The 14,302-nt window shown below is 39.4% G+C and overlaps 1 protein-coding gene across 6 annotated transcripts in view; it reads left to right on the top strand.

Moving 5' to 3' along the window:
• The window catches only part of C1H1orf21 (chromosome 1 C1orf21 homolog), a 191,755-nt gene that overhangs the window by 31,928 nt on the left and 145,525 nt on the right, over window positions 1-14,302 (top strand). For all 6 annotated transcript variants that reach the window (XR_004486202.2, XR_004486201.2, XR_007474733.1 and 3 more), the window contains exon 2: window positions 929-1,023. Coding sequence is in view for 3 of the 6 variants with exons in the window: in XM_033437961.2 (XP_033293852.1) it covers window positions 929-1,023 (95 nt within the window). In the remaining 3 variants the exon portion in view is untranslated. The remainder of the gene's footprint in view (window positions 1-928; window positions 1,024-14,302) is intronic.

Raw genomic sequence — 14,302 nt, 5'->3', positions numbered from 1 at the left:
TCTAATTCCATAATGTCTGTGATTTTTCCTACATACTGGACTAAAGGTGACTCAAAGTCACACCTGTTTTTGACCTTAGTGTGCCCAAGTCATTTCCTATTGACAGAAATCTGGTGAAAATGTCATCATTGGCATCACCAAACCTCTACCCTGGAGAGGAACTTTAATTGCAAGTTTTCCCAAGTTTGTTCTATGATGTGTTTTGATATTGGAGTTTGTTGTACTCTCTCTCTGGCTCTTGCAAAGTCCAGGTCCCGTCCATGGTCCACTATACTGTCCCGCCTTAAGTGATAGATATACCTACCAGTTAGAGCCGTGTGATATTATGGCTCTTCATGTGTGTGACTTTACAGAGAGATTAAAGTCTGTATGAATCCTATGAAATCGTTGCAGACTGTTCCACATTTAATATGGGGATCACCAACAGGAAAATTTCAGTTTCCAATTGTTTATATCTATTTGTTGATCAGTTAAGCTCTTTAGTCTTACTTTGTTTTTCCAAAAGAAAGAAATTCAGGTGTGAACGTACTGCATAACGTTGCTGCCACAGGCATTTTGAACAAATATTCTCAAGGAGAAAAATCTCCTTAAACCATTATGCGATATGCCCTAATGCGTATAAATTCCGAATAGGCTTTAGGTATGGAATAACCTCCGTTTCTGCTGCCACCATCTGCTCTCTGTGAAAGGACCAGGCAGTGCCACTTGCATTAGCTGCCTTCGTGGTGCTGAGCTTTGCCCAGTAGACAGAGGAGAGCGCCTCATAAAAGGAGGCTGGTGAAGCTTCTTCCAGATTGTTTCAAATGAACCACATAGAAAGGCCGCAGGGAAAGGGCTCTAACAAATGATGCTGTTGGACTTTTCTTACTGACACTTTTCTCCCATTGTGAAAAAAGTTATAAAATGTCTTTTCTTTTTTGGCACTCAGATGAGTATAGGATCAAACCGGTGGAAGAGGTCAAATACATGAAAAATGGGGCAGAAGAGGAGCAAAAAATAGCAGCCAGGAACCAAGAAAACTTGGTAAGCATTGAATTTCTCGTGTAACAATGAATTTTGGTGACAGCATTATAATAAAATCCTCACTGCATGTTTAAACTGCAGCTTACACACTGGCATGAGATTTCTTGAAAATGCCGTTGCTATTTATAGCTTGCCTGGAAGCTGTACCAGTACTCCTGTATCCTGTTTGTTTCTGAACAAGCCCTTCTGTAATCTTCATAGAGAATGTTTCAGGGGAAATGTAGCAAAATTATTAGCATTTCAGAATGGTTAAATTTAAAGGAAAAAGCATAAAGTAGGAATGAGTTTTATGGGGGTGGGGGCATTACCTTTTTTCTTTTTCTCTGCATCCTTTAACTCGTGTCCAGATCACAGTGAATGGCTAAGTTTCATTATTCTCGTAGTGTTGTTAAGGAAGTTGCCTTTCAAAGGAAAATAAGGTACTTTGAAGGCAGGTCTTTATCAAATTTGTACTTCACATTCATGCTGTTAAGGTATTGTGGGTTTTGAGTTAACGTGAGAATTCTAATGATCTGAAACAGATAATTAGGAACCTCTTTCTCTAATACAAATCAATATACATGTTCCACCTTAATATTCCAACTCTTAAACAAACAGTAAGTTATCATATTAGCTGATTTCTTAAGAGATTACAGATTGTTAAGAATATGCATTTCAGTTATGTTGGAGCAGAATTGTTTTTCTCTTTTGCTTTGGGATTAATTGCTTGCTATTTTTTTCATGTTTGAGTGAATGTATTTTTAAGAAGTTTGCAATGTCATAAAATATTTTCACTTGACTTAAACTCCTTTTTCCGTTATGTGCTTTGTTTTTCTGATTTCTGCTACAGCAGAGGGAGTCAGCAGAATATTCACCAGCGCTCATGAGTATTTAAGGCTGTCATTTTTCCATGATACACTAATGAACATAACAGTCTCACTCTTTTTCCTCTATTCTTTTCTGAACATATGATCTACAACTTGAAAAACTCAAGTATCAACAACTGAGTATTTTAGATCATTTTAAAGGAGTGAAAAATACTCTGATAAAATTTTGCTTTATAAATGGGATTTGGATTTTAAGGTATCCCTTAAGTCACAGAGGTTCATCATACCTGTGGTATATTTTAACATCAATACTTAAATCCAGAAAAGGTAGCTATGACTCAATAGTGAAGTTAATATTATCAGACTTTTTACATGAATTGTTTTTTTTGCTTTGAATAGATAAATAGAAGATCTGAGTAGTTGAAACATCAGTAGTCAGTTTTCTACTGTATTTTATTGAACAGAGTTTGTCCTTGCTTGATATAATTTCATCTTAAGTTATGAATCTCATCTTTAGTAATAGTATTTCCATTGGAGGCTAAAGAGACTTTGGTGACCAGTCCGCTGGTGGCTCTTTCTTAGATGTAACTACTAGTGTCCATCTCTACTTCACATGCTTGTATCTCTGAAATCCTAAGGAAGGCAATGACTTTTATCTTACAGCTTGTGAGTTTTTCCTCAGTGTTGCTCTCATCGTATTTAGGGCCAGTACAGCGTTTTTCCTTCTCTCTCAGATTCACAGTCTATCAGTTCCTTGGTGCTAGTGTATTCTTTTTCAGCACTGTGGTCAGAATTGGTGCTACTGTTTCCATGCAGACTGAATGGAGATTCAAAAAGAGAGAAATTCTGGCCTATTTACTCATGGATTATCTATGTCAACCCTACACCCCTTTACTCTGCCAGCAAATCAGAGTCCAGGCCACGAAGAGGAGTTTTCAAGTATATGAAGACTTACAGGGAGAATGGGGACTAAATGGTTATTTTTGGTTCTGAAATTTCTAGACTGCGTTCCAAAATTAAATGATTTTCAGTTATTTGGAAGTATGTTACCTTTGTCACCTCCATTTGGGGGGATGCATAATCAAGTACTGACCATGCATACCATTTGAGAAAACAGCCTCCTAAATTTGAAGCTTACATTGGAAGGTGGATGAGATAGACTTAACAATTCTTTATTTTTACGTCCATTAAAATAATCTGAGAGTCAAGATGTTCTTATGTTTCAAAGAATGATTTTAAGATGTGGCTTGAAGTACTTTTTAAAAGATGTTTTTTTTACGCAAACTGTTGAAATTAAGAGGGTTGACAAACATAACCAAGGCATATGGCATGATGGTGACAACCATGGGTTTTTGGAGGCAGAAACTGCCTGGATTCAGATCTCAGCTCTGCCACTTACTCATTGCAGGATCAAGTTACTTCACTTCTCTAAACCTCCTGCCCATCCACTGGGGAAAAAGACAGTGCATCATGGTGCTCTTGGGAGGATTACACGAGGTGATTGTTGTAAAACTTTGAGTGCAGTGCCTGGTACGTGATAAGCACCTAATAAGAGTTAGGCATTATCACATAAAACGAAAGGAAAGAATAATGAACATTGGAGTCAGTGTTCCTTTTCTTTTTCTTTTACGGTAATTGGTGAGAGAGATTTAAGTGAATATTTTAGGTTAATGCCAGTGTTACATCTGTTTTGAAAAATCTTGCTCTGGAACCATGAAATTACTTAAACAAGTATGTTTTGAGTACCTGTTATGCACAGGGCCCTTACCTGGGTTGAGAGACACTGTGTACTTAAAGTCACTGTCCTTAAGGAGCTTACAGTAAAGTTGAGGGAACTGTTCAGGTCAACCAGTAGCTTACTGGGTGCCTCTGTGTACAAGGCTCTGTCCCAAACTCTGCAGATAAACACAAAAATAAGGAAACCACTGACTCTTACCACAAGGCGCTTGTATTGCAGTAAACAAAGTATGTACCAAATGACTATAAATAAAGCAAGGTTAGATAAATAAAACAAGATTGATTCCAAGAAGACAACACAAAGAGCTGCCGATATCAAAGAAGGCAGATATCTTGTCTGTTGTGGCATCAGGACCTACTGGATGAAAGAGCTGGTGTTTACAATGGGCCTCAAAGGATGGAATGAGGGAGAGTGCCCCAGGCTGAAGTAACAGAGATGGAAAACCTAACACGTATTTAATAAAAAGCACATGGTCCTGTTTGATTGGGGAGCGGGAGGGGTCAGGAGAAGGCATCAGTAGGAGAGCAGCGGGAAATTAGAGGCAAAACGTAGATGGGGTCATACACAGAGCTTTGATGTCCAGCTGAGAGGTCCAAAATCAATTCAGTGGATTAATGGGAGCCTTTGAAGTTTTTAAGCTAGGGGTTGTCAGAATGAGATTACGATTCAGGAAAGTTTATGTGGAATCAGCAGGTGTACTATGGAGTAGTATGGGGAGCCTGGGTGGGAGGTCATTCATAATAGTTTTTGCAAGAGATAGTGAACCTGAACCAAGGTAGTGGCAGGGAGAGTAGAAAAGGTTTAGCAAGGTTGCAATAGAAGCAACAAGATTTGACAGCTTATTATAGGTATTAAAGGAAGACAGAGGACTCAGGAGATAATGGTAATAACAAGACTGTGACCCCTGGAAAGATGACCGGTAGTGGTGAGAATAAATAGTGACCTCAATGAAAAGGTAAAATCACTAAGAAGGCTCTGTTTGATGAAAATACAAAGTGTTCATTCATTCATTATTCATTACGCATTCTTGCCCACCCTTAAAAGATCAAATGTGGTCCACAAGAGAGGAAGTGAAGCGTCCATCACACGACAGTGTAGGAACTGCAGTAACAGAACACCTGTACTGTCAGAGCCTTAGGCTCTGTGCTTTGGGGGATGCAGAGGAGCATTATGTAAATCTCATCACCCTAGTGGGCTCACTTTCTGGTAGCAGATAGAAGGCATGTGACCTAAATGACCCCAACTCAAGGTACATTGCGAATGCAGAGGTTGGTTTTGAGCAAGCAAAGCTTTAGGAACTTGCGGACTATCCATGCGAAGGAGTCTAGCAAAGTCCACATCTATGAGTGTGTGGCGCTTGTTACCTGGGACATGCTAGGTGTTCGGTATATTTTTGTTTGCTTGAATGTGGATGGAGGAATGTATGAATAAGAGAAGTTGGACCTCGAGGTCCAACTATTATTTTGTACCTGGTAGTTGCTCAATAGTATTGGATATGTATAGTATGATACCATTTAAGGTTTTTTAATGAAACAAAACAGCAACACCCTACATGTGCTATGAGTACTCATAAATGTACAGGGATCCATAGAAAAGCCTGGATGGATGTGTCCCTAACTACTAAGAGTGGACACCTGGGGCTTCCCTGGTGTCCCTTCCAGTCACTTGGGACATCTAAATTCTATTGACCACAGTTTCTGTGGGTGGAAGAGGTTGTGCTGGTTTTCTGTGGCTGTTGATGAGTCATTTATATGTCAACATTTATGTACTCAGTACAAACATGTGCATTCATCCAATTTTTACCACTGTTGGACATCCATGTATTTCACTTTACTTCTCTCAGACTTTAATTCCTTCTTCAGGAAAGTAGTATAAAGTAGTAGCATTGGCTTTGGAGATTATATATAAATATATATCAATATGGATCCCGGGTTATTTCTAGCTTTATAATTTTCGTCAAATATCTGAAACTTCTGAACTTCAAGTTCCTCATCTGGAATCTGGGAATTATAAAATTATTGAAGTATTAGAAGAAAACATAGGAGAATATGTTTAGAATCTTAGCAAAGCAGGGGAGGCTTTCTTAAGACATAGAAAGCAAAAGCTATGAAGAAAGAAAAATAGTGGGACTTCCCTGGTGGCGCAGTGGTTAAGAATCCACCTGCCAATGCAGGGGACATGATTTCGAGCCCTGGTCCAGGAAGATCCCACATGCCGCAGAGCAGCTAAGCCCATGCGCCAGAACTTCTGAGCCTGCGCTCTAGAGCCCACGAGCCACAACCCCTGAGCCCATGTGCCACTACTGCTGAAGCCCACGCCCTAGAGCCCGTGCTCCACAACAAGAGAAGCCATTGCAATGAGAAACCCACGCATCGCAACGAAGAGTTGTCTCCACTCACCGCAACTAGAGAAAGCCCACACTCAGCAACGAAGACCCAATGCCGCCAAAAATAAATAAATAAATATATTTAAAAAAGAAAGAAAAATAGTTTATTTCATTAGATCAAAATTAAGTACTTCTGCAAGACAGAATAACTACAGAAAAGTAGTTAATAGATAGGCAACATCCTGGGAGAAAATATTTATGACATAAAAGACAAAGGATTATTACTGGGATTTCTAAAGAACACTTGTAAATAATTAAGGCTAATCCACTAGAAAAATAGGTAAATGAAATGAATAGATGGTTCACAGTAGAGGATATTGGGTAATAAGCATATGAAAAGATGTTCCACATCACTAGTACAGTGGCTACTCTCTTACCCAACCTGCTGCGTTAGAAGACTCTCCCAAACCCCTCTGAAAGATGCTGACTTCAGTCTAGGGTGGGCTCACAGAATGGCTGGTGGGCTACTCTCTAGAATACCTCTGTGCTTTTGCTCTCTCAGTTAAATGTGTGTTTTCCAAGCGCCAGTGCGATGGTTTCCAAACCTGCTTATACTGGATGAATGTCATTGTAATTATGTAATTTAGTTAGGTAATATATAAACCAATGAAACACAAGTGTGGAAAGAGAGCTGGTTTTGTGAAAATTAAATTAAATGCTTTGGAAAATCTTGATGAAGCCAATTACTAAAGACTTACGGTTAAATTAAATTAAATTCTGCACTCAGATTATTTCACAAGGCTTTTACGTTCTCACTTCACTTAAGAAACCAAACCAGGGAATCTTAGATGTACATTATAAGGGTGTGGTTAATGCAGAAAATATATGTAGAGCCCCAGTCAGTGATCCCTTACTTGAGAAGCCTTGTTCCTGTGTCAAAAGATGGGAGGGGGAATGCACATCTATGTATTTTAAAATAAATAATACACTTGATGTATATATACATTTTTTATGTTGCCCTACTTTAACTCACTTTATCATTTAATTACCAGTCCAGATGGTGTTGCCTAACACAACGTTTATTGTAATCAGGGAAATGCATATTAAAACATGATTCCTTAGCTTGGCAAAAATTTGAAGATTGATAATATCAGATTTTGGCATGGTAATAGGAAAATATGTATTTACATACTAGTGGTACATATCTTGGAGGACAATTTAGCAGTATCTATTAAAATTTAAACATGCACTCAGCATCACCCAGCATTTCCATATCTTGATATCCACCCAAGCAGCTGCCCTTGTGAATGAGAAAGCTTGCGCAAGACTTTCACTACAGCATTGTTTCTATAAGTGAAAAATCAAAAATAACCTTCATGCTTGTCACTAGGAGAATGCTACAGCTGTAGTACACTAGACAGCAATTAAAAAGAATGAGTTAGAATTGATGAACTGTCAGGGAGAAATGCAAATTGTAGATTGGATATGTATAGTATGATACCATTTAAGGTTTTTTAATGAAACAAAACAGCAACACCCTACATGTGCTATGAGTACTCATAAATGTACAGGGATCCATAGAAAAGCCTGGATGGATGTGTCCCTAACTACTAAGAGTGGGCACCTGGGGCTTCCCTGGTGGCGCAGTGGTTGGGAGTCCGCCTGCCGATGCAGGGGACGTGGGTTCGTGCCCGGGTCTGGGAGGATCTGGCATGCCTCAGAGCAGCTGGTCGCGTGGGCCGTGGCCGCTGGGCCTGCGCGTCTGGGGCCTGTGCTCCGCGGCGGGAGAGGCCCACGTACCGCAAAAAAAAAAAAAAAAAAAAAAAAGAGTGGACACCTGAGTTAATGGGGGACATAAGTGTGCCATGCCTCAGTTTCCTCCTCTGCAAAATGGGGATAATAATTGAACCCACTGTAGCAGGAATTTGTGAAAATTAAAAAGATATTCCTGTAAACTCTTAGCACGGTTTCTGGCATAGAAAATGCAGATAGATGTTGGCTGTTGTCAACAGTGGAGTTAGATTGGGTGTGGTGGTTAGGGGATTTTTATCCTTATAAAAATATTTTAAAATTTTAATTTTTTAAGGAAAATATGAGTATATTATTTGTGTGATTTAAAATTTATTTTTAAAGGGGATGATAATAACAAAACTCCAGTAACTACTTGCATACCTGGGGATCTGTAATGTAAGTAGGATTGTCATTTTCTCATTATCTTAAATACCCTCAGGTTTTCACCATTCTCTGATATCTGATTAACAGCAGGCAAGCTCAAGGAGCTCAAGGAAGCTCAAGGATCATCCAGCTTCATTTTATGTAGGTTAATAGTTCTGCATATAAGTAATTTAAGGGTAAATTACTCCAGTCTTGGCACTATTCAGTCCCCTTCCCTCTCCAAAGACGAATAAAAGACATAGTTTTGAAGTGCTCCCTCTCACTACACACTAAGACATTGTCATTTTTTCCTTGATTAACATTTGTCATTCTTAAGCTGTCCTCCCTTAGGAGTTAATGAATCATTTGATGCTGGTTTTTTGTTTTGGGGGGTTTTGGGGTTTGAGTTTGGGGTTTTGTATGTATTTCCTAGATTTACACGTATTATAATAGTTTTTGACTCACTATTTCCAGATATCTTTGTATCAATGAGAAGGCACTTTTCTGTCAAATGAGACATATCATGGTTGGGTGAGCTTTTGATTTTAGTATTATCCAGAGAGTTGAAGACTGAGTTGAAACATGCTTGTCTAACTCACCAATTCCTGAGGACAATCAAGTGACAAGATAAGAAATAGAGCATTCTAGTGGGCTTTAGTGGAAAAGGAGAATGAATCAAGCTCTAGGTACACCCTCTTCCCGCCTGTTGAGTTTGTGAGAGCTCCTATACCTGTCTCCGGTGCATTACATTTCCAGTGAATGTCAGGACATCCAGTTGCAGAAATGAAGACTTAGAGATTAGGAGACATCTTTGATAAGAGGAAAATTTCCAGCAACCTACCAGAGCTCTCTTTGGAGCAGTGGCATTCAGCTGGTGAAAACTGGGAAGTGGCTCTGACCCACGGAATGTGCTGTGGTTGAAGCAGTCCCCTGGAGGGGGGCTAATGTTCTCCAAAGCATTGGAGTGATTGATAGCCTGAAACAAACCAGAGAACAGTCTGCAATTTCACTCATTACCTGTAGGTCAGTAGGAAAGCTAAGTGCTCAAGACTACAGTCACCATATCACTCTTTCTAGACTATGCCGGTGAGGAACAAGTCATGTGAATGAACATTGTAAACTTTGACTCAATAATGTTTATTATGCTAAGATATATAATTCCCATCCAGGTGTTCTCTAATGAGGAACCCTCTTAAGGGTCAATTTAAACTCTTCTTTTTAACAGATATGACCATGTTTACTTATCCTATGACTCTGCAGAGCAACTAATATAATAGCAAACTGACTTTTTGGTTTAAAGGTTGTTCTTGGTGATCTTAGGAGTGACTGTTTATCTTTGAGTGCTCGTCTCACATGGAAGGTCAAGTAATTATTTTTGGAAACCAGATAATGCAAAAGACCATGACTGAATCGTCCCAGTTTCCCAAGTCATTTATACATTCCTAGCACTCTTGAGAATAAGGTAAAATAAACTGACAAGGGTAAAGCTGATATTACAGACAAAGGATCAAGCTCTACAAAGCACCTCCTTTCCCCTCCCCTCCCTCCTTCAACGTGCAGGTTGGATTTGAGCTCAGGCTGGGGCTGGAATGAATTGTGGAGGTGGGAAGAAGTGGGATTTGGACTTGAAGGAGTTACTTCCTGGTTTGCAGACATTCTGGTTTGGTTTGGGTTGAGGGTTCCCAAACCAAGGTGAAGATAGGGGGTGAAGATGCTCCTGAGAGCATCTGTTTTAGACAAGGGAAACCTCTTCCTAGAGCAGCTTCATAAACATCACTTTAGCCGAAGACTCATCCCCAAGATTCCCTGCTTTTAACTCAGTGGTCTCATTCTCATTTCCTGTTCTCGCATGCATAGGACATGGGCACCAGCCTCGGGTTCTTCCAGATAATTAGAGAAACAGCATCAGGATCTCAGACACGACCTACCTGACCAGAACCGTTTAGTTTCTGGGGAGAAAAACAGCGCATGTGAGATTTAGTTCTGGCAGCATCATTCTCTTTTGTTGCAGCACAGATGGAACAGGAGGGAAGAATTCTGTCTCTTCACTGATCTTGGAAAACATTCTTCATCCAACTAGTATTTTTGTGTTACTTGAGCCAGGCACATTCAAGGTCTTACAGTTTCTCCTGGCACTGTGGTAGTTTATTTTAGAGTAGAACAGGAGTAGAGTTTAATTCACTAAGAAGGAGGGATTTGTTGAATCAACCCTCTAAATTTTAAGTGTTGAACAGAAGCAGAGTTCCTAATTCAGGAACAGAATGTTATGAGAATAAAAGAATACCCACAAAGTGCTTTGTAAACATAAAGTCCAACACAAATTATAGTGGTTATTGTTGTCACTAGTTAAAAGGACACTTAGATTCGTTTCTGAGATTAGTTGCTATTTCATGGTGGAAACAAAGTTAAGGAACAGCATTCTTCTGGTTCTAAGTAAGAGTTAATACCTAGTCCCCTCGAAGAAAGACTTATATCATCATAGCACGCTTCATTCTCTCACGGAGAAAGGGCAGTATTAAAGTGTACACAGGTTCCCCCCGCTATCCGAAAGTAGTGTTCCTAGGAAACTCCCCGTAACCTGGCATGGTGCAAAGTGAAGAAGCAATTACCTTCGGACACGTCTTGCTAACGGATGCACAAAATAAATTGAGGTAAAGCACAGACACAGTTCACAGGTACAGCAGCTTCATGCTGAGATGCTGAGTGTAGTTTCTGGGGAAGGAGCGTGGTAGTGCCACTCTCACTGCTGGGGGAATGCACTGCCTTTATAATGGCTCCTGCAAAACAAACGCTGAATGCTATTTTTGCTTTTTGCCTTCTTTCCTAAAAGCAAAAATCCTCTTCACATTTCTTTCGGTTAGCGAAAACAGGTACTAATTCTTTTGTAAAAGCAAAGTGGTGTAAAGCGAACTTTGAAAAAGCAGGGGATACCTGTACCCAACAGACACAGAAATCAATGAATCGAAGGTGGTTTTTGGAGCAACTACTATAATCATCCCAAAAGCTAGGCATAGCAGAACATGACTGAAACCCTATTTCAAATAGCTTTTTCTCTTTTCCATACTAATACACTGACACGACCTTATGCAGGTGAAGACGGTGTTAGGGTCCTGGTACAGCATCTCTCTTTTTTCCATAACTATTTTTTTTTTTTTTTTTTTTTTTTTTTTTTTTTTAACATCTTTATTGGGGTATAATTGCTTTACAATGGTGTGTTAGTTTCTGCTTTATAACAAAGTGAATCAGTCATACATAAACATATGTTCCCATATGTCTTCCCTGTTGCGTCTCCCTCCCTCCCACCCTCCCCATCCCACCCCTCCAGGCTGTCACAAAGCACCGAGCCAATATCCCTGTGCCATGCGGCTGCTTCCCACTAGCTATCTACCTTACTGCGTTTGTTAGTGTGTATATGCCCATGACTCTCTCTCGCCCTGTCACAGCTCACCCTTCCCCCTCCCCATAACCTCAAGTCCGTTCTCTAAGAGGTCTGCGTCTTTATTCCTGCTTTACTCCTAGGTTCTTCATGACTTTTTTTTCTTATATTCCATATATATGTGTTAGCATACGGTATTTGTCTTTTTCTTTCTGACTTACTTCACTCTGTATGACAGACTCTAGGTCTATCCACCTCATTACAAATAGCTCAATTTCGTTTCTTTTTATGGCTGAGTAATATTCCATTGTATATATGTGCCACATCTTCTTTATCCATTCATCCAATGATGGGCACTTAGGTTGTTTCCATCTCCGGGCTATTGTAAATAGAGCTGCAATGAACATTTTGGTACATGACTCTTTTTGAATTTTGGTTTTCTCAGGGTATATGCCTAGTAGTGGGATTGCTGGGTCATATGGTAGTTCTATTTGTAGTTTTTTAAGGAACCTCCATACTGTTCTCCATAGTGGCTGAACCAATTCACATTCCCACCAGCAGTGCAAGAGTGTTCCCTTTTCTCCACACCCTCTCCAGCATTTATTGTTTCTAGATTTTTTGATGATGGCCATTCTGACTGGTGTGAGATGATATCTCATTGTAGTTTTGATTTGCATTTCTCTAATGATTAATGATGTTGAGCATTCTTTCATGTGTTTGTTGGCAGTCTGTATATCTTCTTTGGAGAAATGTCTATTTAGGTCTTCTGCCCATTTTTGGATTGGGTTGTTTGTTTTCTTGTTATTGAGCTGCATGAGCTGCTTGTAAATTTTGGAGATTAATCCTTTGTCAGTTGCTTCATTTGCAAATATTTTCTCCCATTCTGAGGGTTGTCTTTTGGTCTTGTTTATGGTTTCCTTTGCTGTGCAAAAGCTTTGAAGTTTCATTAGGTCCCATTTGTTTATTTTTGTTTTTATTTCCATTACTCTAGGAGGTGGGTCAGAAAGGATCTTGCTTTGATTTATGTCATAGAGTGTTCTGCCTATGTTTTCCTCTAAGAGTTTGATAGTTTCTGGCCTTACATTTAGGTCTTTAATCCATTTTGAGCTTATTTTTGTGTATGGTGTTAGGGAGTGATCTAATCTCATACTTTTACATATACCTGTCCAGTTTTCCCAGCACCACTTATTGAAGAGGCTGTCCTTTCTCCATTGTACATTACTGCCACCTTTATCAAAGATAAGGTGTCCATATGTGCATGGGTTTATCTCTGGGCTTTCTATCCTGTTCCATTGATCTATCTTTCTGTTTTTGTGCCAGTACCATACCGTCTTGATGACTGTAGCTTTGTAGTATAGTCTGAAGTCAGGGAGCCTGATTCCTCCAGTTCCTTCTTTCGTTCTCATAACTATTTTTTAAGTTGACTTATAGTTAATTTGCAATGTTGTGTTAGTTTCAGGTATACAGCAAAGTGATTGAGTTATACATGCATGTATATATATTTTTTCAGATTCTTTTCCATTCTAAGTTATTATAAGATATTGAATATAGTTCCCTGTGCTATACAGTAGGTCTTTGTTGTTTATTTTATAAATAGTAGTTTGTATATGTTAATCCCAAACTCCTGATTTGTCTTTCTCCTCCCCTTTCCCCTTTGGTAACCATAAGTTTGTCTTCCATGTCTGTAAATCTATTTCTGTTTTATAAAATAAGTTCATTTGTGGCATTTAGATTCCACATATAAGTGATATCATATGATATTTGGTTTTTTCTTACTACTTCACTTAATATGGTAATCTCTAGGTCCATCCACGTTGCTGCAAATGGCATTGTTTCATTCTTTTCTATGGCTGAGTAATATTCCATTGTGTGTGTGTGTGGGGGGGTATACACACCACATCTTCTTTCTATCCATTCATCTGTTGAGGGACATTTAGGTTGCTTCCATGTCTTGGCTATTGTAAACTGTGCTGCTATGAGCATTGGGGTACATGTATCTTTTTGAATTATAGTTTTCTCCGGATGCATGCCCAGGAGTGGATTGCAGGATCATGTGATAACTCTATTTTTAGTTTTTTTTACAGTATATCTCTTGAATAAATTCCTATTTCAGTGTACTCAGTTCTCACTGTCAGCTAAGTATTGTCTGGGTGCTGATGGAAAAAAAGGATTAACGAGGCTCCAGTGTAACTCAGGAAACTCAAGGGGCGACAGATACGTACACAGGAAGTCTCCAGTAGAGGGTCTAATGCAGTCTTTTGGGAGAATGGGAATGGAATGGTGGACCCTGATTGGGAGATCTGAGGAGATTCACAGAGAGCTAGCACTGCAGCAGGGCCTTGAACGAAAGCAGTTTGCATTGGCAAATGAGGAGGGGAAAGGGATTTCAAGCAGAAGGGATAGTGGGAGCCAAGCACAGAGACGTGACATGAATAGCGAGTGGTTGGGGAGGCTGATGGAGCACATTGTGAAGTGTTCATTGGGTAGTTAGTGTGTTTTAGCTGTTTTTTTCCAAACGAGCACATTAATTTCTGGTATACAGATAGCCACATTCTTTAGCCAGTTTGCAGCTACAGAATAAATAGAACAGATCTCTGCTCATCTAATTTAAAGGTTGAGGGTGTTGATAATGACTTCCCTTTTCCCAGCATTGTTGCAAAATGTGATTGCTTTTAAATATGCCTTCCTTGGATGCAAAGTGTTTTCTAAAGTTTGCTGAACATAGTAACCCTTGATCTCCTCTGCCCTGTAAAGCATAGCTTCTTATTTATCCTCCAGAACCTTCCCTGTTTAACTTTGGGAAGTACAGCAAACACAAACCTTATATTTAAAATTATACCTTATATTTAAATATTAAGGTATAAGGTATACCTTATATT

Source organism: Orcinus orca, chromosome 1 (genome assembly GCF_937001465.1).
Source record: "Orcinus orca chromosome 1, mOrcOrc1.1, whole genome shotgun sequence".
Classification (NCBI taxonomy): Eukaryota; Metazoa; Chordata; class Mammalia; order Artiodactyla; family Delphinidae; genus Orcinus; species Orcinus orca.
This window is presented reverse-complemented; position numbering and strand designations above follow the sequence as displayed.